This window comes from Toxotes jaculatrix, chromosome 19 (assembly GCF_017976425.1).
Source record: "Toxotes jaculatrix isolate fToxJac2 chromosome 19, fToxJac2.pri, whole genome shotgun sequence".
NCBI lineage: Eukaryota > Metazoa > Chordata > Actinopteri > Toxotidae > Toxotes > Toxotes jaculatrix.
Genome location: NC_054412.1, coordinates 9653345 through 9679620, shown reverse-complemented (window position 1 = coordinate 9679620; position 26276 = coordinate 9653345). Strand labels below are relative to the sequence as shown.

The 26276-nt window shown below is 39.0% G+C and overlaps 1 protein-coding gene across 2 annotated transcripts in view; it reads left to right on the top strand.

The window, feature by feature from the left end:
- The window catches only part of fig4a (FIG4 phosphoinositide 5-phosphatase a), a 41811-nt gene that overhangs the window by 203 nt on the left and 15332 nt on the right, over positions 1-26276 (top strand). For both annotated transcript variants that reach the window (XM_041064550.1, XM_041064551.1), the window contains exons 2-18: positions 146-261; positions 1790-1888; positions 2919-3042; positions 5994-6150; positions 6663-6713; positions 7562-7725; positions 8420-8548; positions 10434-10534; positions 11417-11579; positions 14376-14473; positions 17559-17692; positions 18110-18226; positions 19963-20008; positions 20362-20510; positions 20960-21126; positions 24127-24265; positions 25435-25493. In XM_041064550.1, coding sequence (XP_040920484.1) covers positions 199-261; positions 1790-1888; positions 2919-3042; positions 5994-6150; positions 6663-6713; positions 7562-7725; positions 8420-8548; positions 10434-10534; positions 11417-11579; positions 14376-14473; positions 17559-17692; positions 18110-18226; positions 19963-20008; positions 20362-20510; positions 20960-21126; positions 24127-24265; positions 25435-25493 — 1960 coding nt within the window. In that variant the 5' untranslated portion in view covers positions 146-198. The remainder of the gene's footprint in view (positions 1-145; positions 262-1789; positions 1889-2918; positions 3043-5993; positions 6151-6662; positions 6714-7561; positions 7726-8419; positions 8549-10433; positions 10535-11416; positions 11580-14375; positions 14474-17558; positions 17693-18109; positions 18227-19962; positions 20009-20361; positions 20511-20959; positions 21127-24126; positions 24266-25434; positions 25494-26276) is intronic.

Below are 26276 nucleotides of genomic sequence, written 5' to 3'. Positions count from 1 at the left end.
GGCCAAAACGGAAAAGATGCACACACACACACACACAGTAGCTATGAGTATCAAGGTTGACTACAGTATGTGTAACTTTTTTATTTCGTTTTTTTTGTGATGTGGTATAATGGATTTACATATTGTGTTCACATTGACTTTGCAGCTCTTCTGTTGTCTCTGCTGGATTGTGGCTGTTTGGAGAAAACAGGAATAAAAATGCCTCAGTCGGCGGCTGTCATCAGTGGGATCCAGAGGATGGTTCTGTATGAAACCAGAGCCGTACGTTTCACATAATCTTTTTGCTGTTATTATCACTGTATTTTTAATGACTACCAAAACGCTAGGTCAGTCTGGGCAGCGGTTATCCTTTGCAGGGTGCAGGAAGCCAACGAAATGTTTATGAATTACATAATAACTCGTTTAATGCACACCCGGGCTGCATTTTGGGTGTCTTAATGCAAGTAAACATGAGTGCGTTGTTCAGGAGAGACAATATTCATCAGACATCCAGAGAGCCAGTCTGGGTATTCAAACTGCTGGAATTCACAAGTCCTGTAGGATTGCACATGCTTGTGAGCTAACACTAGATGGCAGCAAAAGAGTGTTTGTGATGATACTCCAGTCTCCTTTAACTTACAATGACCTCTAGTCATAGGGAATTGCATTACAATTGTCTAGACTGTCAGAATGATTACTTTTCATCAAACAAGATTACTTGTAAAGATTAGTTTAGGTTGGATTAGGTTTGTTCACACTGGATATAAATATGTGCACCTGCATCCCTCTTTCCTACCTTACAAATTACATGCAGATAACTACATGTTTGCCAGTGCATTAAAAAATGTTTTCAATGACTAAAATTACACCAGTGTTAAAATGAAGGTGTGATTTATGGCTGTCATCACTAGTCACAAACATTTAGAAAATAAGGCAGGAAAACATTTGTCAGTTTATCACAGTTTCCTGTTGAACCTCTGTCAGTCCATTTTACTGAACAGTAGATAAACAGACTGCCTTACTATTGTGGACAAAGAGAGCTCCATAAGATACTGGGAAGTGTGGAACAGGACAAAATGGCCCTAAATGGCTGCGGACTGTACTGATACATGATGTTCCAATTTAACGCTCTTTAGCCATCTTGCAACCCAGTATGAGAAAAATAATGACTTGAAAAAACAGACATACAAGGAAGACACAGATCTTAACAAGGAACATATTAGAATGTATCTGTGTGATCAAATATGTGCTGTGCCCACATGTACTCTGGACTGTAGCTACTCTTAACTCCACTTCCATTCAAAGTCCTGTGCAGTTTGTATTATACATATCTGGCTTGAATTCCTTTTATGTATCATTTGACAGGTTTCTGATACATTGGTTTCTACCTGGGCAGCATATTGTGGAAAGAAAACGTTGCACATTATAAGAAAAAAGGCCTGGAGAAAGTAAGACTTCAACCATGGGAGTCTAGAAAGCCCTTGTAATAACACAGACTGTCCATGTCTAGTGGAATTTGAAAATATATAAATATATATATATAAATAGTCTTCTCCAAAACACATTATTCTATTGTGTTCTCTCAGAATTGGTGGGTAAACACTACTTCTGAACTAAATGTTCTCCATGAGGAAGCTTCTTGTGTTGATGCACAAAATATTATGCAATCACAATTTGTCATTTCACCATCTAAAGAATTCACTTATTACCAGATGCAGCTGTGTAGTATACATTGCAAAAACCCTTGTGATAATCTCCACCATATGCATTACAGCCTACAGTACATTCATGATTTAATTTTTCTCTCCAGAGGTATTTTTTGGTGGGGAGCAATCAGGCACAGACCAAACACAGAGTCCTGAAGATTGACCGCACAGAACCCAAAGACCTGGTCATAATTGACGATAAGGTAAGTGCTGTGTTTCCACCAGAGTCGGTACAGTGCAAATGTATATGCTTATGTAATACTGTACAGTACGCCTGGGGGGAAAGTGTACAATCACTCAGCCTGTCCCAAGTGTATTGTGAACGACAGCTTAGCTGACGAGTGCTGAGTGTGCCTCCTTTTCTCCTCCACTGCTCATTACCAGGATCTATGAGCTGGGAGTTGATTTGTTTATTCATGTTGCGGGTGATAATGATTATGATGTCTTTGTTATTATGAAGCATCCATGACTAAATCCCCATCATCCCACGCTCTCATTCCTGCTGATATTGTAGTGTAGCATTTTATAAACAGCGTGGATGCTTGAGAATATGATGAAGAAATGGAGGTGAGCAGGTTTAAAGTAGGGAACAGCCTCGTCTTTCACTTTCTTTCAGTTCATTTTTAAGGAAATACGATGCACACACAATTAAATAAAAGGCTCCATAAAACCTCATTATATTGGTGAGATAAAGAATATACAGTGATTTAAAGAACCTAAATAACTGGATAGTGGGGATCTCCTAGATTAATGTATTTTACTGTGGAAAGCATGTACAGTAATGCACACACAAACACATTGTTACATAGTGCAGAGGAGGTAAATCTATAACATGCAAAAGTTCCCATGCAGATAACTAGTTTGCAAAGTTGTTGACCTGTTTGCATTTGATCTTTAGAACTGAATAATAAAAAGCACAGTTACTGTTTATTCATTACAGCATTGCCAAAAGAATTTGGACAGCAGTTAATCTATTTTTAGGGCTTAATTGCCTCACTTAGGATCAATCTAAACCCTCTTGTAGAACATTTGGAGCCATTGATTAAACAAGGCCTGTTAGTCACTTACTTGTTATTGCACAGAAAAGAATTTTATTGCACAAGTCTCACTGGCTGTGAATTAAGTTATTAGTTGAAAATTTGCCACATATGAATGGCAGCTTTTCTCTAGAGAAAGAAAGACATCATACCTGGTATGTAAATACTATATCTTCATGTGTTTGTTTGTTTGTAGCATGTGTACAACCAGCAAGAGGTTCGGGAATTGCTGGGCCGCCTGGACCTGGGCAACCGCACCAAAATTGGCCAGAAGGGTTCCTCGGGTCTGTCCAGGGCTGTTTCAGCCTTTGGGATTGTGGGTGAGTATGGTCCCTCTACTGTTTTGGGCACAATGATGGGAACGTGTACCTCATCTCCTAAGAATTAGTTTTCCAGCAGCAGGTATTGACCTGGTTCTATATATTAAGAGCAGGGGATTGATAAACATAAAAGAAAACTTGAGCTGCAATAATTAGTTGATTAGTCCATTGAAGGAAAATTAATCAAAAATACCAATTATATTCTGGTTCCAGCTTCTAAAATGTGACTTTTTCTTTGTCATATATGAGAACAAATAAAAAGTCTTTTTCATTTGATCAGTGTAAAAAAAAAACCCACATTAAATCCCTGATTAATTTTAGTTTCTGTGAAATGGCAGACTGTTAAAATACATTGTTACACATTGTTCTTAATTCATTATGGAGGGAAAAACGCTCATCTCTGTGCTTTGGACGTTACCTTACAATCCCAATTATAACTTAGTATAATTCTAAGGTTTATTAAAGGCATTTACAGTGTCTCTTTTCCAGCTTTTTGTTCACTCAAGTTATGGAACACAGGTCACTCTCATTTTCAGAGGTCAGTCTTGTACTGTCTGTCTGCTCCATATACATTGCCAAGGTTTTGCTACATAAGAAGTTTGTGTAACTGATCATGTGTGGCTGATCACTGTACATGTCCTTCGACAGTGTTTGCACTCCACTTGCTGTGAGGAAAATAACTGGTGTGACAGAGCTGTGACTTTGGTGTATGTGCTGCATGATCAGTCCTGAAATCATGACCTACATTTTGTGTTATACGCATTCTCTATACACGACAGAAGAGGGCTTGAATTAGTTTTAAACATGCTCTTGTGTAAGGGATCTTTTTAATGACAATGATTAAAATACAGACTTGATGGGCTTGTGCAAAGTGGACCTGAAGGTCTACTTTCATCCTTCACGTCACAGTGGTACCAGCAGGACTTAATGAGACCAAATAAAAGTGAAAACGTGGTAACATGATTAAGAGTCTACCGCCCTGCTAGCAGCTCTGTGAGGATGTACTTTGGCACAGTGGTTTTTTGAGGTAAATGCTAACTTTAGCGTTAAATTTAAATTTTGACCTGATGATGGGACCAGGTCACAAAAGTTATTAAATAGTTGGAGAGATATTTTACTCAGAACCACAAAATAACTTGTTCATGATGATGCTAGAGAAAAAGGCAGGGGCTCAGTAAAGCCATGACCGCTCATTCTCAGGGCACCATGAGCGTCTGCGCAAAATTTCACAGCAATCCATCCAGTAGTTGTTCAGATATTTTAGTCTGAACCAAAGTGGTGGACCGACTGACCGACTGACCGACTGACTGACTGACTGACTGACTGACTGACTGACTGACTTGTATTGCCATCAGTTGAGCCATGCTGCTAAAAATACATCACAGTTGCAATGGTCTTACATTCTACTTTCCAGTTCATCCTGTACCTGTGTGTGTGTATACATATCAGTTTCTGGCTAAGGAAGATACCAGCAATTGTTATTTAATACTGGTGAGGCTCTTTGAGGGTATAAGAGCAACACATAAAAGATAAGATTCAGTCCTGCTCCTGTTCAAATGACTGCTGTAATAGTATACTTTTAAGATTAAATTCAGCATCATTGTTGAGGCTGGGGATGGGTCGGTCACACTGACACAGACAGATGCTGACTTTGACGTCTGCTTAAATAAATGACATGCTTTTTTCCACTGTGCCCTAATGCCATCTTCGTTCACAAGCAGCTTTTTGTCAAAGTCACTGAGTCATATGGAATAAAAGAGTGATACAGCCATGTTGGGTACAGTGTATCCTGAGAGCCCCTCTGCCTGCCACCTTTCTTATTACACTATGTAATGAATACCATTATTGTGAGTATATTTTTATTCACTTTCATCTGTCAGTTTTGTCAGTCTGACCCATCTGTGGCAGGAAGAAACAGAATGAACTGACATAGGAATTGTAAGTCAGCAAAGCCACCGGTGAGAGAATATTAAGTGGACTGTAGAAGGATGGTTTGCTCTCATACATGACTGTAGCTCACATGCTTAGTTGACTACCATTACACAGGGAAAAACACCTGACGTGGAAGTTGACAGTTACAACTGTTTTCACAGGTTAGTGAAAACAGTTGTACTACTCTGAGTGTCTGAGTTCACTTTGACATGTAAAACTGGTGGAGTGCTTCTTTTAAACTTTTTCTTTTTTTTTTGTTAAATCAACAACTGCTTGTTTCAGTGGAGAGTATGCAGTCCATTAGAGGCGTACCCATAAATATACACAGATTTACATTATACAGGATATGTATCTGTATCTTTTGTAGCATTATGTATGTATTATTTGTGTGTGGAAACATAATATGAACCTCATCATCCTCACTAGTCAGCTTACAACATAATGGTACTGGGGCTTCTGTGATCGTAAATAGTCCAAATGTAGCGGCACTTCCTATTGAGTTACAAAATTGTATCTGTGACACACAGTTCAGCTGTCCACAGATTAGTCTTAGTAGTAATATAATGAAGACGCATGTCTAGCAGGCACAGTTATATAAAGGACTGGCCTTGATGGGTTAGATATTGCTAATAATATTCAAACACACAGTCATCATCCACTTCCATCTATTACATGTTGAACATCACCAATGACAAAATAGCTCATCAAAAGCTGAAAGCAAATCATTACATGTTGCATGATACTTTCTGGGTCACATTTTAATTATGTAAGACTATAGTGAATAGGTAATATAGTGAAATGTGACTCACAAACACTCATGATCCACCTCCACAAACAGTGTAATCCACTTGTTTGCTGATTTGTAGGCAGCAAAAAAGTTGACCTAGTAATAACATTGCTCAGAGTTTTTTTCATGTCAGTGGTAAGGTGGGAAAAAAAGTTACTTGAAAGAGAATTAGTTTGTTCTGAAAGATTTCAAATTTGTATGTTTTTTTTTTAATGTTTTGTTTTCTTACCAGGGTTTGTTCGTTTCCTGGAGGGGTACTACATTGTGCTGATCACCAAGCGCAGAAAGATGGCTGACATTGGTGGCCACTCCATCTACAAAATTGAAGACACCAGCATGATCTACATCCCCAATGACTCGGTCAGGGTTACACACCCCGATGAAGCAAGGTACTGTCTTGTTTCCCCCCTCACCCTTCCCTTTATATTTGTAAGGGTGCCATTTGGAGAATTGCATATTTGTTCTCAAACACACACACATTGAAGTTTTCAAGGATGGAGAATTTGGCTGAATTGAAGCTGTGGCATTTTGTCCACTGAACCTTGTCTCTGCTGTATCGAAAATGATAAGGTAAAATGTTTTTGGCCGGTGCAGTAGGATTCATCAAGAAAAATAAAATTCCATGTCAATTTAAAGGAATATCAGTTATTTATGAACACAAAACTTTAGGAATAGCATAAAAGAATGGAAACTATACTATATATAGTATTATAGCTGATCAAACACATCATATCTACATTAAAAATTATGCAAACTACCAAGTATTTTTATTTAATGTTTGTCATAAAACTGATAAGAGAGTGAATTCTTAATCACTGAAGTAGCAAATTACAGATAAATACATATGAATCAATTCTAACTCATGTTTTTAGATGTGAGTTTGACTGTTTTCCTTTTATAGATATGTACGGATCTTTCAGAACGTGGACCTCTCCAGTAACTTCTACTTCAGGTAAGAAAGTTCTTAATCCAAATTCTCTTTAAAAAAACATCATCATATATCACTAAATCACATCAAGTAGTTGGGCTTTCTACATCTGCCCTGTGCAGGTTTTCAACTTCTCAGAGGAGGTAATGTTTTGTTAATGTTGTAGAAAGTTAGGAAAAGTACCAGGGGACAAGAGACTTTTGAAACTGTGATATGGGACATTTTTGAATGTTTTTTTTTTGTTTTCACAGAAACTACTGCTACGTTGAATTGAACAAAATCTCAAACATGATTGTCTTTGGCATGTATATATACTATGTGCACTTTCTTCAAGATGTCATAAACTCAGTGCAAGGCTGGTCATGCGTGATGATGCACAGATCTCAGATAAAATCAAGGAAGTTTATTTAGTTTATTTGACCTTTGTTTTCCTGTTTTCCGGACTCTACAAATGTGCACTTGGTAGCCACAAGGGGTGTGCACAGTCTGAAAATGCTGAGTGTTTTGAATATTTCAGTGACCGTTAATGGAAAGGTTTCATGTCCTTTATGGTTGTTTGTTGCATTTTTCAGCAAGCACCTACTTAATAGGTAAAAGATTATGACACAGTGATAACACACCTTTACTATGAGTAGTTTGCTCACGTCAGCGAGGAAGGAAAAACATAATTTGAGGTGTCATTTTGCATGTGCCACACTGAACATGCATATTTAGCCTAACAAAAGCTACCACATTTTGGTGTCAACTCAGTCTCCTCTGACATGAAATACACTTGATGTTTATAGTTTTATATCAGGTGATGAAATTGTTAATAGTTTTATTTCTGTGGTTTTGCCAAATCCTAAAATCATTATGGAACTTGTACCCTGCAGCTACAGCTATGACCTGAGCCACTCGCTGCAGTACAACCTGACTTTGCTGCAGAGGCCTTATGAACTGTGGTTATCGACAGCATCCTCCACTGAGGAAGAGGTACACACACAGAGTAGGCAGGACAGCTTTGACATCTTTGAAGATGAGGGTTTGCCTACGCAAGGTGAGTGGAAGTTGATCAACAGACAGTATAGTCATATTTATTCTTTTGGCTGAACCGTGTCCAATTTAACTAGTAATTGTTAAAATAAACTTAAAATATTTAGTTATAGCTTGAACTCTATCTCTGTTTTTCTAGGTCCATCTATCTGTCTGACTGCTATTAATATTTATATTGATATTAATATTTAAAATTAATTTATTATTTATTATTTTAAAGGATGTGACATAAAGGTAGCCTAACCTCACCAAATTATGAATTACACTGTAGAGTGAAAAGCTGAGAAAACAGTTACTGAGATCTGCTAAGCTAGTTATGCTTACCGGGAGTTTAGTGAGTTTTTTTTGTCTCCATTGTGACTGAGTTTAGCTACGGCATCATTTAGATTTGTGTAATAGCAGTTAATTCCACATAATTAATCAGACTGGATATTTTTCAGTTGGAGATAATAGCTAGGGCAAACTGTCTGGCTTGTCTGATGTGTTAATGTATGACTTGTTTTGTAATACAATAATATAGCCTTAATCCTAGTTTCAGCAATTTACTAATGTTTCCAAATATGCTCTTGTTCCTCGACCTTCACCACCTCAGCTAATCTTATTTTTTCCATTTCTTACTTTCTATCTGATAATTCCACCTGATCCCAGTTCAGGAAAATAATCCAGTGGTTTTATGTGTTCCTACTCTTCCGCCACAGTTGTTCACGGCCTCCAGAACGAGCCGTACTACAAGTACGTCTGGAACGGGAAGCTGCTGGAACGAGTCAAGGACATAGTGCATCACGACTGGCTTATGTATATAATCCATGGCTTTTGTGGCCAGTCCAGTATCCTTTGAGCACTGTCAAGTCAGTTTCATTTGTACATTACAGAATTGTTTGGCTGTTGCTTTTATTTATTTGTCTGTGTGCTTTTTTTCACCAGCGTGCTGCTTTAGGTTGTAAAAGAAAAGTTAAAAAACCTTCAATCCCCCTTCAATAGAGTGTGACATTATAACTGTATATAGAATGCCCCAGACAACATGTATCAGCATCAGCACACGAGCAATAGACACCACTGTATCTCTCACAATGTCATCCTTTGTCAACACTCCCTCTCATCTCTCAGCATCACTTGTTGATCTGTGCTCAGCGTCCATCCGAGCACGTGGAAAACACTGTGAGCAAGAGTGTGTGATTCACCACAAAACTGCAGATTCAATTTGTGTTTGTTTTTAGGGATTTAGCAAAACACGTATGATGGCAATTAAGCTGTGGTTATCAAGTATGTAAACACTGGCACTTGCATAATCTCTCCATCTGTTATCTGCAGGGAAAAAGCAGCAACATTGTGCATATTTAATGAGATGAGGCTTTTCTTTTTGGATGGAAGACAACGCTTTTGTGCATGCATTAACTTGTTTGCTTTTTGTGTTTTATTTCAGTGCTACAGCAGCTTTTATTTTGAAGCTGTGTACCAGGGATTTATATTAGACTCTACATTAATAATTTCCACTGGATTTTTTGAGAAGCCTTTGTAGTATTGATGCATGGGTTACTGCTGCAGAGGAGCTTTGGGCTAGACTAGAGCTGAATAAACAGTCTGATTTATGATGGCAAAAGTCTGCCTCAGGTTACTTATACCAAAGATTTCAATCATTTTTCAAGTCCCATTTACATAAATCACACTAAGCAGTGTAAATTTGATGGCTTTTTGCATTTCAGTCAAAAAAAAGTTGCTGTTTCATATTTTATCAGTGATTATTATTTAATGAATTAATAATTTAATGCAGTGTTTTTGCGTTTGCCTAATGCCTTTGTGGTGCGCATTAGAAAACAGCAGGTAGATTAGCTTGGGTGCACAGTCCGTGCTGCCATATCAGTCAGCATGCTACCATAGAGACACTTTATGAGTGTTTTGAGTTTTGACAATTCCTGGAAACTGTTTGGCTTTCAGTGCTTTTTCTCTGAGAGGAGGGGAGGACCAAAGGGTGGTCATCAGAGAGGGCAAATACAGAAATTTGTGGCTGCTGAGGAGACCCTGAAGCATACAGGAGAAAATACATTTTTATGCATTAAGACAATGTGGGTGAGGAACAGGGAGACATTGGGCCTTATAAAAAATTCCTAAGTATGTGTGGTAAACTTTTGTAAGATTAATTATTTTGTTATTTTCAAAAATGTCTTACTGTGAATAAGAACATTAAATAAGAACATTTATAGTATAGTATGCAAAACACAACGGATGCTGAGGAATTTTTGTTTTCAAAAAGTGTTTGTTCGACCAAAAAGAGAAAAAAATATTAGTTATTTGCTTAATGTTACATATTCAGAACTTTTGGTTCTATTGGTATTATTTAATTTGCAATATACATGAGTGATGCTTAAAAACACTGGCTTCCATTTTCCTTTGGCAGTTATACGTCAACAGCCAACAGAAGTTTTTTGGCTTGTCATTTTAGATCTGCTGTATTTTTGAGTTGATCAGTAATAATTATGATATTGTCAATATTCATAATTGTTAGTATAGTTCTTTTTCCACATACTTGTAGGCACTCTACAAGTATGTGGTTTGGGTGAAACAAAAATGAGAGTTTTAATATTGTCGATTAGACCAATGATGCATATGAATCTGTTGTATATGTGCACCAACAGATTATGGTGTAATGCACTCAATGTTATATTATTATTATTATTATTGTTATTATTATTCCTCCTTTACGCACCACTACAGAGCTTCTGATCTACGGCCGACCAGTTTACATCACCCTCATTGCTAGGCGATCCAGCAAATTTGCCGGGACCCGCTTCCTCAAAAGAGGAGCCAACTGTGAGGTACAGCAGTTGCCGAGGCAACAGGGAGGAATAGATAGTGGAGGCAGGGCTTAGAGCCACTGGGATGATTGAGATGACTCAGGTTGATCACAGGGGGTTAATTTGACCTGCTGCCTCTTCCTTGAGTATGCATGAGTGTCTGTGTGGGTGAGTGGTGAGAGGAACTTTAGGAACAAACACAGATTTCCTCTTTCTGTTTGGACTCCTGCACTGAGATTAGGCTGGACACGATTCTCACAGTTTCCTGCTGTTGTGTGCATTGCCAAATAAAGTGGTCTTTTTGTACAAAGCTGCAAGTTTTTCATTGTAGCACACAGCTTTTTTCACAAGCAACATTTAGACTCATTATCACAGAAACAGCAGAGATGTAATGTGTAAGGATGGCTTTGTTCTATTTAAGTGTTTCAGTAAGCCATGTCAGTGAACCTGAATATGTCAGGGGGCCCGGAACTAGTTCAGCACTTATTAATATTATTAATTACACCAGCAATTTTCCTGCTGTGTCATGTCAGAATGTCTGCTGTGAAAAAAGCCTGTGGGCTAAAAGTGGACTTATTCAATGAAACACTTTGTCCATGCTGTGTTTCAAAATTCACTCGACCTTGGAAACAGCAGCTGAAAATCCAATGTCAAAGTAAGGTTCATTTAATAGCTGCTGTGGAGCTTTCAACAATGTTGCATGATCTTCAACAGCATATAGATTTTGATGAGTTGTCATTGGATTGTAAATTCTCATCCATGCTGATCTTGATCTGTCCATCTGTCAATGAAGATCATGTGAAATGATCGCAGGCTCCCGACCAGTGGCTAAATGGACCTTGTGGTGAGTTTCTTTTTACCAACCTTGCTTAAGGTTTCTTTGTGTCTTTCTATTGTTTCTAGGGGGATGTGGCTAACGAGGTTGAGACAGAGCAGATTGTCCATGACGCCTCAGTTATGTCTTTCACGGCGGGAAGTTACTCTTCATATGTCCAGGTGCGAGGTTCAGTCCCGCTCTACTGGTCCCAGGACATTTCCACCATGATGCCAAAACCCCCCATACGATGTAAGATCACTGTTTACATCTGATATCTGTCTTACTTTGCACATTTCCAGACGCTTTCTTGTCCAGTATCAGAATGTTTTATATTGACTTGCTCAGGGGCACCACAGCCATGGTCACAGAGGTGGGGGGGCGCGTCTCCTTCACCACCACCTATATCTGTTGTGCTTGGTCCAGGAATCGAACTGGCGACCCTCTGATCTCTGAGCGGTCCAAAGTCCAAAGCCGCACTCTTAACTTGCTGCTCCACAGCCGCCCCTATTTATGTTTATAATGCTCAGTGTATTCATTATATCAGCTGCCCAGGACCAGAAATAATCTTGTAAGGACAGAAGAAGAACATAATCAAAATAACTGTATTAAAATACAGACAGTGGCTTTCTACAAGAGCCATTCCTCTCAAACACTGGCAAAGAAGAAAAGAAATAGGTGAAGGCAGGACAACCCACACACCCAGCCCCCTTTGGTTTTCATCTTTGTATTCATTCTCCCATCTCATTATGAGCAGGATAAAAACACAAAACCAGGGCCAGAGGGAGGTGATCAGGTCCCTGAGACTGAGGACACTGGAGACTGCTGTGTGTGTGTTTTTGTGTATGTATATATAGACTGGAAGACATTGGTGCTTGCATGTGTACAATGCCTGTATTAAATCATAATCTTTTTCCCCCCCAGTTTGCCCTTTAATTCATCCTCGGATGACATTTACCTGTGTGAGATAGAGACACTGAGCGTGTCCCTAAGATCCCTCTGTGTATCAGCTTACCTCATCATCCTGGTCCCACTTTGATCCTTAAAGACAGTCCTTATCTGACATTTCCCAAATGTTGCCCTATTCTTGCATCTTGTGTATGTATGTAGCTTGACACCGTTTGCCCTTGGTATTGGCACACATCCGTTTATTTGCTTTCTCGCCCAGAGTCAGATGAGACGATCAAGAACACTCTCATGTCAATATAGTATATGAAGCTTCCACTGCATGCATATCTGCTCTTCTTTAGGAAAAAAAAAACAAAAATGCAAAAACTCCCATTTCTTTGCATTAACCAGGCAAAATGCATTTGGTTTTCTGTCAAGGGCTAGGTTGGAAGATCGATACCACTCTCATGTCTCAAGCTCAGACATGAAGTCCATTGCCTGACTAACTATTTCCCCATTGCCAGCGTTGATCTTTTCATCTAATTCTCAGAAAGAAACGGAATAAACGTATTATTGTTATAACTTTAAAACCGTGCCCATAAATGTAATTTCGGTTAGTTCAGATGCCACTGTGGTTCTTACTTTTCAGCACCATACTGCTCCATACAAAACACTATCTGCCAGCATCTTGTGAGGTACAGTTTTCAGTGCAAGTTTGCTTATTGTGTCTGCCTGTGCTCTGGCCAGGGCACCGCTGTCAAAGATCCGCAGTGACAAAACCACTCATAGGCTCAGAGATAAAGAAACATTTGTGATATTTCACCAAAAATGCAACCCTTTGTTATCATAATGGAAAAATGATTAAGGATGAGTTTGAAAATCAACTTAAATTATATGTGATTGCAGAGAGGAATGACTGATTCATTTGATGTAGTTTGAATCAGTTGGACTTTAATATTATACATTTACACCTGTTTTTGCTCACTTGTTTTTACCATTCTTCACTATTGTGACTCTGATATCAAGAAGCCTCCACTATGCAAAACTAGGTGCTGTTCAAATCAGACTGATAATCGACCCACGTTCAATGCAGTTGTAATATTTATTTGATTTTGACGTGGGCTGCATGGAATGACATCTATTAGACGAATGTAGGTCAGCGACGTGCCTGAGAGAGAGTTCGAGCTCAGTGTGTGAGCCTGTTGTGTACATTTGTCCATATCACAGGATGCATTACCCCTTGCCTATCTTTGCCATGACTGTCAATGACTAATTGTGACATAAATATAACGTCTTTATGACTCGCCTGAAGTGGGCAGATATCTTGGTTGCGATGGCGATGGCCTTAATGGGTTACTCTTCTTCGTCATCATCGTCATTGTTAATACTCTCTTCCCAAGGTACCATAAGAATGCTATAGGGTGCCATCTCTTTATGTTTACATAAACTCTCGTCTCCAGGCCTCCGCCTGAACGGCTGTGCAGTAGACAACATGATGATGAAGTAGTAGTGGAGTGAAGTTGTCAGTTTTGAGATACCTGTGAGCATCTGTGGTGGATAAACGGTGGAATGAGCTGACCTATTTCCTCCAATCTATTTTCTGACTGCTTCACCGGTCCAATTTGACGGTGGTGTGCAGGTGTGGGGCTCCGCATGAGTGGCAAATGGAGGCATTAAACATGATTTTAAAATAAAGAATGAATAGAAGAATGAAAATGGAAGTGAACGCATGAAACAGTGGAACAATACGCCGGAAAAGAGGCGGGGGTCAGAAGTAACCCTGCTTCTCAGTGTGGTGGTAGTTAAAATTATTATTATTATTAGTCGGTTTTTATTGGCCTTATGAAACAGACCTGGCCCTAATAACGCACGTTACCTCATCTGCCTGTATTTTAGTAATGAAGCTTGAGTTTTGAGAAGAATCCGGATGCAGTTAAAAAAAGGAATTTTCTGCATTAATTGAAAACTTCATCAGAACTTCCTTTCAGAATTTCAGATTTTGTGCATCATTTCTTAAATTTTGCTGATAAATGAATTCTGTTGACATTTTCCGCAGGGACATCCAGTTGAGATACTGTATCACTTGTAGCTACTTAGTAACATGCGATAACCTTAATGCCTTAAATGTCAAACAACAAACAAGTTTGCCCTCTCCTTCAGTGGACCAAGCTGACCCATACGCCCATGTAGCTGCGCTCCATTTTGACCAGATGCTGCAGCGGTTTGGCTCTCCTATTATCATCCTCAACCTGGTTAAGGTAACACGCATACACACACTTTTTTACACTCTTTATTTTGACTGTGGCAAATGACATGTATGCTTCCCTTTTCCCGAACAACAGGAATAACGAGAACAAAACTGACATCCCACTATTTGGTTAATTTGAATTTGAAGACACAGTGGGCATGTTCATGATTAACTTGAAATTGTTTACCTGTTACCAATTGTTTAATTGTCTACCGTGGTTTAGGATTGTACGTTTCAGGAAACCTAAAAATTACGGGTGGAAGTGGTGCACTATTGAAGATTTCATATCTTTTTTTTTTTTTTTAACCTCACTACTTGTCTAATTGAATCTGTGACACTGTCTATTTTTGTTTAAATGTCAGTAAAGAAAAGAATGTATGTCAAAACAAGAACAAGTTTTATTTAGGAGTTGTTTTCTGGCAAACAATATGTTGTATTACAGGGAATATTATTTTTACATCATACATCAGGATTTAATATGAACGTAATCATTGTCACTGGAGAGATGGCGGGCAAGAGTTCTAACCTGTAGATGCAGTACATCAACCAAGATCCATGTTAAAATACCGGTGTTTTCTTTAAAAGACCGGCTCCGCAGTGTGCGGATTATGTAAGCTCCAGATGGGGATCTTGTTGATATGGATTGTTGAAGTGACTTTGGATGTAATATACCAGGCCTGTTTAATCACTCAACAGGTAGATATCAAATAAGGGTGTGATTGTGTAATTGTCCAAGTTCTCAATTTGATGTTGGGGGGTTAGTTGACGCTGTGCTGACTTTAACAGTCACGAGAGATCTTCCCGGTGGCTGGTGATTACTAGCAGTTGAAATGCTCCCTTGAATATTGATCTCCCTTGGCAAAGAAACAGACACAGCTATTATGAAAGGTAACACATCATTGTACACAGACATAGTTTGTCCCCCACACACCTTTTCTGCCTCCTGCTGTTAGACAGACATTTTCCCATTTAGTAGTAGTAGTTTTTGCAATGCCTTTTTGCATACACTCACATGGGCACATTTGAACACGCAGCCCTACAGTCTGTAGCTTGGGTTGCAAGCTCACGTTGTCACTCACAAGGGGAGCCATGAGACAAGGGACCAATCACAGACCTCAGAGGTCCGCACAAGCCGCAGCCATGTGATATTTGCAGACTGTGGGGAGTAAGGGAGGGGACCCCCTGCTTATACAGTACACCCTCTCTCTTATCCCAGGCAGACAGAAGGAGGAAGGAATTGGCAATTCACCATGAAATCATGACAGTCCATCTCTCCATGGTGGTGACTAGGGTCGGCGTGGCCATGTCAGCTCCGGGATGGGTGCATGATTTTGTCATGGGTTAGTGCATGTTTCTCAGTGTGTATGTTAAGAGAGAAAGAGAGGAAGAGTGAGGGCGCACATGGCCACGCATGTGAATCACTTTTCCAACCGGCTAACTTAATTAGAGTCCATTTGTTCTGAATGTGGGCGATAACTTTTATTCGCCTCACAGAGACATCTTTAAAAAATATTTAATTTATTCACTTTAATTTCATCAGGGTGATCTCTAGTCATGGTGTCTTTTTTTTCTGAGAGACTCTTGTCTAAAACGGCAGCACCCACCCAACCAACACACAGAAAGGGAAGAGGAATAAAGTATAAAACACACCTTTTTAACACACCCTTTTACTGTTTAAAACTATACATTAAAATAATGACAGGGTTCATTTCTATTCATCAAAATGTCCATGCCCAGCCCCTTCCTGTATGTACATGTGCATGTGTTCATATGTGTATGTATTCATGATATGTACCTGCATCTATGACCATGATTATTACTGTGGCATTTGTATGCTGGTTTATACCTGTGAACAGTACATGTGCTTCTGTAAGTGTACAGTATGTGCACGTGTAATGTATTTGTAGTCTGTGCCTAGAAAGCGTGAATGCATATGTGTATGAGCCAGACTGAATGACAGGCTCTGCTGAATGGGTGAGGAAATGCAACAATAATTTGAGTGGTTGCTATGTTGCTTTGCCACTGCTGGATGTGTGGCTGGAAATGTGAGCTGCTAAATGATGCATCCAAGCCAATTATCACCCAGGGTGATCAGTCAAGAGGGCACAATGAGGGGTGGAGGAGTACATGGAGATATGACTTAATGGGCAGTGTGAGCACAGGTCACAGACAAAGACTATGACCGAGTGTGTTTATTTTCATTAACAAAAAAACACTTACTTTAATTATCATTATTTTTTTCCTCTGTTGCTTAACTAAAAATATCTGGACCTCAAAAAAAAAAAAAAATTCTACTCATTCAGTGGATAAACTGATGCGAACCATAGCCTTTTTTGGTATTTAATATTTTTCACAGTTAAACAAAATGGGAAAATATATTTTCCTTTGCTTTAGTTTTTTTCTTTAGTTTTTTACCTGACCATAATCATTTAATGAAAAAAATGCATCTTTCCTACCTCCTGTGGTTGCTCTCAGTATTCTGGGACATGTGTGCTTAATGCCTCATGATGTGTGCCCCTGTCTTTATCAGTTAGATACATGATCATCATGTTCTTATTTCACCTTTACGTGCTGTATTTGCCTTCACAGGATAATTGCTTTAACAGTTTGACGGAACAGTCCCCCTATATTTTGGACATGATAAAGAATGATGGTCACCGTAGTCATACATCATTATGTGCTTTCAAACTTCCACTAGTTTGCACTTACTCATTTTCATTTACTGTATTTAGATTCCAAATTCAAGAGCTATTCCAGCTCTTAATCCCACTCTTTGCAGATTAAGATTAAGTTTTCAAAAATATCTCACACACCTGCTCCACTTATCATATATTCCCCATTTGTCTGCAACATCAATCCACAGTTGTGTGCTTTCTACTACATATGTCCAAGTCTGAATGGAGCTTAAATTGCTTCTTGCAGCTCTGTTTTTCTCTGAGGGAGAAAACATCTGTCACATGTCTGTCTATATGTTTGTGTACTCATGGGAATTCTATTATCACTGTACATTAACGCCTTGAATTTTTTTTTTTGCTTTTCGGTAAAAGAACCAACATCAAACACGTGACATAGCGTACGTCTTTCTTGTGCTACAGAAGCGGGAAAAAAGGAAACATGAGAAGATTCTGAGTGAAGAGCTCTACCCCGCAGTGATCAACCTAAATCAGTTCCTCCCTCCAGATCACTGCATCGACTACATCGCCTGGGACATGGCCCGCTACACCAAGAGGTAGGGTAAAATTGTTGCTGACATAACATCCGCCTCCCGTCAATGTCAGTATCCCATTTGGGATCAATGTTCAACTCAGGGTTTATAAATTAATACTTTTAAACAGCCTGGTAAAAAAAAATTAGAGCAGTATGTCCTCCAAGTGTTCGGGTTCAGTGTCCTGGGTATAACACCAGACTGCAAAATGAGAGATGTGCAGGCCAGTGCCTTGCATGGCAGCTCTGTTGCCATTGGTGTGTGAATGGGTGAATGAGAGGCACAATTGTGAAGCACTTTGTAAACTGCTATATATGTGCTGTCCATTTACCATTACAAAAGTCAGTATTGTAAGTCAGCTACAACTACAGAGACACCAAATTTGGATTGATTTCTTCAGAAAATACTAATTTGATGTTCCCCTTTTTCTCTCTTTCTCAGTAAATTGTGCAATGTTCTGGACCGTCTGAGTATGATAGCGGAGAATGTGGTCAAGAGAACAGGTTTCTTCATTAATAGATCCAACTTCTACTGTCATACCCTCAGACCAGATGACAGGTGAGCCTTTTCTAACCTTACACTCACTATGCACACACTTTCAGACCACATTTCAAGGTTTGTTCACTCAGCTGTTGAACCATGTGCGAGACCACACCACCATCTTTACTGCATTTGCATATTTGACTTGACTTATCGACGCTACTTAATTTGGAAACTCTCCAGATATGAATTCTTAATAGGAATTATGCCTGATGGCAGTTGTGTTGCAGAGAGTTTTATGCTAACGAGCTGAGTAGATTGCCGTCCATGTACTTACCGCACGACTCTTCCATTGTCTGCATGTCTTAATCATTTTCACCCAACATTACCATTCTGTTACATAATCCACGACCAAGCCATGGTCAGTATTTATTACCCTCCCTTTTGCATTACCCAGCGCAGTCTCACTTTCTTTGTAATGAACTCCCACTTCACACTCATGCACACAGTCCACTGCTTCCATGTACACACACACAAAGCAAACCCTCCTAAGCTTTTATGTGGATGCTGCCTGGAGCCTTCTTCACGTGCATAAATTAGCTCATGAAAAATAAAAATCAGAGATTTGCTAACATTGTCTTGTCCTTATCATACTGCCTTTTTGGTCTCACACATACTTGATACTTTAACTGCAATCGTTCATTGATCTCAGTCAGTTCACTGAGTTCATGCCCTGTACTGATACACTTTGTTTTAAAGCCCACTCTTCACCAACTATTAAATTTTGTCCTCAGAGCTTCCCCTTTCAGCAATGTAGAAGCAGTTTCTTTTCACAGTGTGATTTTTTTTCTTGCCTATTGCTGTTTTTTGGAGAACACTTTAAAAAGAAAGTGATGAATAGCGAGTAGTGTATTGAATTGGGGGGAAAAAAGGACTAATAAAGGCCGAAGGCCCATAGCCAGAAGGGGACCTTGCCCAGTATCTGACTGGTCTTGGACCTCAAAATTTCAAACCTAAAATTCATCCCGCTTTTATTTTAAAGGAATAGTTCGACATTTTACATGTTTGTTTGTTTATTCTTTTCTTTTTTTGCCGAGAGTTAGATGAGAAGAGATATCACTCTCATACCTGCCCATTATTATAAAACTAGAGCAGCCTATTAGCTGAGCATAAAGATTGGAAACAGAGGGAAACAGCCAGCTTGGCTCTGTCCGAAGGTAACAGCTCACTTATCAGAACACATTGTCTCCTTTGTTTAATCTGGGAAAAAAAAAACGAAAAAGAAAAGTTTTTCTTTCAAAAAAAGAAAAGTGTAAAAACAGTAATTTTTGGATTGACAGGGGGTTACATGCTAGACAACCTGCTCCTGATTTTCTTCATTGTAACAATAAATAGGTGCAAAAAATAAAATAATTGCAGACTAAAACTAAAAACCGTAAACTGAATATTAATAAGTACCAACACCACACAGTCTTGGGTAAGCATGAGCACTCTTACATTAGCAGCAACTTGGATATAAACAAAGTCCAGGATATTTTCTCCTAGCAAACCTGACATGCTGGTGCAGTTTCAGCCTAAGTCTTTAAAGTTGCATGATTCGTGCCTACATTGCATTTTTTTTAAACTCCAATATATTAAGGATAGAAATAGTTATTGTAACAGTGACCACACCTCTTGTAGCAGAAGAAGATGTGCCTGGAGGCAAGTAGAGCAGAAAGGTACACTTTAATAGTTTTGTCTGTGTCCAGTGTTCTATCCTTTAAGTTGAATTAAATTAACTGTCAGTTAAATTAAACTGTCATTTTTTTTTTCAGGTGGGGAGATGTGGGTGGACACATCACAGCCAGTGGACGGCTGCAGGTATTCTATAGAAAACTATTTTGAGATAACTTTTGTCTCATAATTCTATTTCCATGAAAAATCAGTTTTTCTTCTGAACTCTGCAGCTTTTGCATATATAAAAAGGTAAACAAAAAGAGAGCAGAGTAAGCAAATAGACAGTGTTTGTCGACTGACTACTATAGAAGAAGGTAAACATATATTAATTCATGGCACAGAGATATCTGGGCCAAGGAAAAACAGCTCTGGTCTATAATGTTTATTCAAAGGTGCTATCGCTACATTGGTCAGCAGCAGCTGACATAGCTGCAGAACTAGACCAGTGCCTTGACATTAGGTGGTTTTATGGGTTTTCAATGTCTTTGTCATTGTAGACTGGTGTGTTGCGGACCAACTGTGTGGACTGTCTGGACCGGACCAATACTGCCCAGTTCATGGTGGGGAAGTGTGCTCTGGCCTATCAGCTTTATGCACTGGGAATGATCGACAAGCCCAAGCTGCAGTTTGATACTGACTGTGTGAGGTAAAGCTCCTTCCTTCATCGTACATTTTATGTGTTTGTCAGTGTGTTTTTTTTTCAGGTTTTGTTGTTTCCTCCAATTTTTCTTATAAATTACTAAACAAATGCTATATACATGCTTAGAGTAAAATGAGATCGCTATAGCCATATATGAATATGTGTGTGAAAACCTTTGCCAATTTATGTCGGATTTTTATTTATTAGGATCCCCACGTTAGTGGCAGCAAATGCGAAGCTTCCCCAGGCCTTTATCCCAGTGTTTCCAGCACAAAATCCAATTCCACATAGCTGCAGCTCTATGTTCCCACTATGGTCCCATGTATTTGGAGCATACATCTGTGGTTCTGTGCCATATGTCCAGTTCTGCTTGGACATTAAAATTGTATGCCTTTGCGCCTTTCCATTACTTGTGTGTTAATGTGTGCTTTAATGTGTGTGTGTGTCTACTTCAGGTTGTTTGAGGAGTTATATGAGGACCATGGAGACACGCTGTCTCTGCAGTACGGTGGCTCCCAGCTGGTGCACAGGGTCAAGACCTACCGCAAGATCGCGCCCTGGACTCAGCACTCCAAAGACATCATGCAGACGCTGTCGCGCTACTACAGCAATGCTTTCTCAGGTGTGTGTTACACACACGTGTAGACTCTTTTATCTGAGTGAGCTTTTCTTACATAAATATGCACAAATCATCTTCAGGTCCCAAGTTACCATAGAAACAGGCTTTGCATACGCATATGGAATATACAAATACAGTACATTGAGGTAAGCTATAGAGAAATAAACACAGAAAAGACATTTGCATGAAAAAGGGCCTCATAATGCACTCTTCATAATGCACTCTAAAGTTTTTTTTTCAGTATTTTGAGGCGTCTTGAATTAAATGTTTCACAAAACATCCACAAAACTCCTTGAAACTTGTACTGTAGTTACCTTTGTGTAACTGTTTAACCCTTCTCTGCAGTCAGCACGTTATTAGAGCTGATGGAACTTATTTCAGTTCAACACAATAATGTCACGTGACCAAGAAAATGTCTGACACAAAGATAAAACCTTTGCATAGCCGTGAAGGTAAGCTCAATGGCTTAGGATGTTAGCTTTTTACATATCACGCTTTTAAAGCACATACTATAACTACATTCACAAATAAACGCATTTCTGTGTAGTTGTATAAGATGCATCAGTGCTGTATATTTCCACTGCTTATTGGTTGCTCCTCTAAACAAATAGTCATCGTAACAGTGTATTCAAAGCAATTTCAATAGCAGTCGCAGTGTTGTTATAGAAGCATTTTATTGTCAACAACTATGAAAAGGGATATTTTACAGACATTTGATTTCTGAAATTGTTATCTGGAGAAATCTTTAAATTTCCTGATCTGATGTTTTTGTCCCTCTTCCAATTTGCAGCCAGGACCTTAATGGCCAATCAGTGCCTGAGACACTGACTCTGCCATGCTGGCAATTCAGATTTGTAATAATTTTAAATGACACCCTAGCTTGTATTTAGACAACAGCGTGTCTAAAAAAATGTGCATGGGTGTACACAAGTGTTTTCACAACACTCTCGCAATTTTTCCACATCAAAGAGTGGCATTTGTGTCCCCAGAAATGAAGAAGTCTGGGTATTGTCTATTATGGAGCTGTACTACTTGACCTCCTAAGTCGACCTCCTCTCTGTGTCTTTACATTTGTCTCCTGCCATTCAGTTCATTTTTAAAAATGAGATCTCTGTCTGGTTGTAGAGCAGAGCCCAGAAAGTAGCAGATTGTTTATTCAGACTGAAATGTCAAGTGAGAGGGGCTCATATGATGCAGAAAACACACAGAGAGGGGCAATCTGAGGGGCAACTGCTGTCTGCTGTCAAGCTGCCCTTCTGCCAGGGCACAACCACTTTCAAACATTTACTCATGATTACATTTTCCTGTCCTACTAGACTTGCTAGCTATTCAAAACTCTTCGTCACTTCCCGTTAGTCACAGTGATGTTACTAAATTGAAATGGTCAGAATCTGGAGATTGCTCTGCAGAAGTCAGTGCAATTTCAAGGTCTCTGCTAAGTTGTTCTTGCGATGGTTTAACCATAAAAAAGGAGCTCTAATCTTTGGATTAAAACAAAGACCTGCTTCAAGTGTTTCTTCTTAATAGAGTGAAAGAGGCTGGAGGCCCATTTTAGCAACAGGAAAACAATATTAATGCCCTGGTTACATTGCATAATCCTTTAATGTCAAAAATGCCACAAATGTGTCTGATTTCTCCTGAAAAAAAATAGTACCTTTGCAAACTGTTCTGCTTGTTCTGTAAATTATTCAGAGTAATGGGTACATTTAGAAAGACAAGTTGCTTTTACTCAGTCATAGCTATTTTTTTCATGTTTGTGTGCTTGGACACGCTACAATATGTTTTGCGTCTTCTTGAACTGTTAAATTTGAATGACTGTTTTGATGTGACCAGTGGAAATAGGGGAAAAATTGAACATTCTTGTTCACAGATTTTTACTGTGTGCATTTCATTCATAATGCCTCTTGTGAGACAAGGCTTTTTGTCAATGACTTATGTTGCACGTGTGTATATTATGTTCATAGATCATCCATAACTCTTATTTTGTGATGTATTGGATGAATCTCAGACTGAAAATTACCTAGAGAAAGGGCTCAGTAGCAGGCTTTAATAGGACCCAATTTAGTTTCTAATTATCTAATGAGACTGTTGGAGCAGCATGCACGTGGCTTCACAGTTGGAGGATGGATTAAATGGCACCAAACTGGGAAACATGCAAAACACGTGCCACATGCTGAGCACACAACCACTCGCAGAGATTATCTCAGCACGCTCTCATCGCCAAACATGTTGTAGAGAGGTGGTCAGGAGAGTTTTTACTGGTACGTGTCCAGTCAACGTAACGAGGATGGTTGAATGAGTGTAACTCTACCTGTACTTTCTTCTGTGAAGATGAACAGAATGTGTTTATGTTAGTCAGTCAAAGAGGAATTGTTTTATGCACGCTGCAGATGTGATTTGTTTTTGACAGTTTTTTGACAGACTATAGAGGAAAATGCTAGTTACACTTTCCTAAAACCAAGTAGCTTTTGTCTTATCAATATTCTACACAGTTGCCCATAAAGTTGTAGTAATTTTGTTTTCAGACACATTCCTCTTTTTATTCCTATTTATACACATCAGTAATCACATAGGAAGAGATTGATAAATAAAGTTTTGAGAAGATATACACTATCTATCTATACACCTTATCTATTGTCACAATCATTTCATGACAAGAGGTAAAATATATTTTATTCCAACTTTATGGGCAACAGTGTAAAACACAAAACAATTTATTTAATATTACATGAAACAGAAAGTAATCACAACTTGAGGAGCTGGAAATTTGGAAACTTGAAAAATGACTGAGAAGTTAAATCAAAATAGTTTTTCTCTTGATTTACAAATATGTTCCACTTGTTTAATTAATGGTTTATTGATCAAATTGTTTTAGAAAGGAATTCAAAATTAAATCTAATGGTGTGAATATATGTCTTCATGAACTCCCTCACTTCACTGTGTTTAATACCTTTGTGTTTCACTGTGCTTTTTGTCATTATTGTGGCCATCTTGTTTTTCCAGATGCGGACCGACAAGATGCCATCAACCTGTTCCTCCAAGTCTACCAGCCATCAGAGTCCAAGCCGCACCTGTGGGAGCTGCCCACTGACTTCTACCTGCACCAGAAGAGCACCATGGCCCTCCCCCAAGACAGACGCAGGTAAACACACATACACTCACAAAAAAAAAAAAACATGCATGCACCACTCTAAATAACAACCTACTTATATACAAATATATAAATGCAGTTACATACACACAGCAACTCTTTGATTTGCTCTAAATGTTTGTTTTTGTGCTGATTGAATTGCTCAGTGGGAAATCACTCACAAAGGATTACCACCTGCACTGCTGTTTTTTACAAGGCTTTCTTTTTCTTTTTTTTTTTTTTTTCTTTTTTTACGAGAGTATATGGGTGGATTTTCACGTGATTGCCTTTATCAGTTCAACTGGTTTCTATTGAGCCTCATTAACTGGACAAGGGTCACAGAGCTTTGGCCTTCAGGTATAATTATGTGTCACACTCTGAGGCTCTGAGGTTTCATGGCTTACCACCTCAGCTCAATACTGTGTCTATATTACACTGCATCTAAGACTGGATGATAATTCCTTTTACCCTTAGTCATGGATATAAACTCCTGATTAGGTGAGGTAGGTAGGTGAGGTTTGAAGAAAAAAAAATCCAGAATCGTCACTGAATTTTGTTAACTAACTTGGTGGACATACAGTGCTGTCTTCCTGTTACAGGAGGTATTGTACCCAAATCTGTATGTACCCTAAGAGGCAAAACCCAGGGCAAAGAAAACCCAGGGCCTTTGGTCTGTCCTTATTCATACTGCCTTTTGTATTTCATTATAATTTTTGACCCACAGTAACTGTTGTCATTGTGTGCATGTATGTGGGAGCGAACTAGTGTTCATCTTGCTTGTTTTACATAGTCTCTGTGCTTACATAAACGCAGACCCAGTTTTCTGATACAGGCCACTAGTTTACACAGCCACAGGGTAGCTCAGCCGTTATTCCATGACATTAGCATGGACAGAACGAAATTCACATTGGCAGCCACACACACCATGCTTTTGCTCTCAAACCCTCCTAAGTAGCACATCGCACACAAAGCCATAATCAGTGCATTCACTCAAATAGGTCACATTGAATAAAAAGCTGATGTATTCAGGAGTTGTGCAGCAGGTGGTCCAGCCAAATCAATTTTCATATCTAGGTTATTTGAAGTCCCAGGAGAGAGAGTGCAGACTGCAGAATACACTTTAGTCAGTACAAAGTTTTCTGGAAGGTTTTCATACATTTGTGTATCTTGTCTGTTTCCAGCTACACACTGTGGTGGTCAGAGGGAATCCTGTCCTATCTTCCTGTTGCTTATGATGAAGGTATTTCTTTATTATATAATATCTGCAGTAACATCACTAATGTGTAACAGAGACATATCTGCTACAGGTTAGTGCCTCTATCCATTTAATGAAAACATCAGAGTTACTCTCTGCTAAATAGAGGTGCATTGTTGGCTGTAGGCATGTACTGGCAGCCAGTCATTAGTTTTTAAAGGCTAGTGATATTCTCTATTTTTGTAATTGTCAGCCTATCCCACGAAAAAGGCAAAATCAACAGTACATTAGTCTGTCTCAGTACCTTCTAACTTCCCCAGCCTGAAGCTTTGGGCCCCATGCCCATTGAATACTACTGAAGACTTTAATCTTCAAGAAGAATAAGGTATCTAGTTTAAGGGGTCTATTGTAACCATCAACAACAATCGCATAGTCTTTAAGCTGAATGCTAACATCAGCATGCCGGCACACGCACAGTGTCAATGCTAAAAATATATTTAATAGTTCATCATCTTAGCTTAGTATCTTAGCATGTTTTGCTGATTGGCACAAAACAAAATACAACTGAAGCGAATGGGAATGTCATTAGTTATGCAGGATTTTTAATTTTACTTTATTTTTTTGTTTGTAACAAATTAAAATTTGCACTTCATGAAACTAAACAGAAATTTCATGGCAGTCCAGACAGTATTTGTCACCCAGTGCAGCAGTGTGGCTCACTGATGTGTTCTAAATATTTTTTGTACAACAGTGGAGCTCAGAGGCACAGAGCAATAAGCCATGTCAGGCTTTGGCTTTTCGTGGGACAAAACATCACCAGCCTTATAC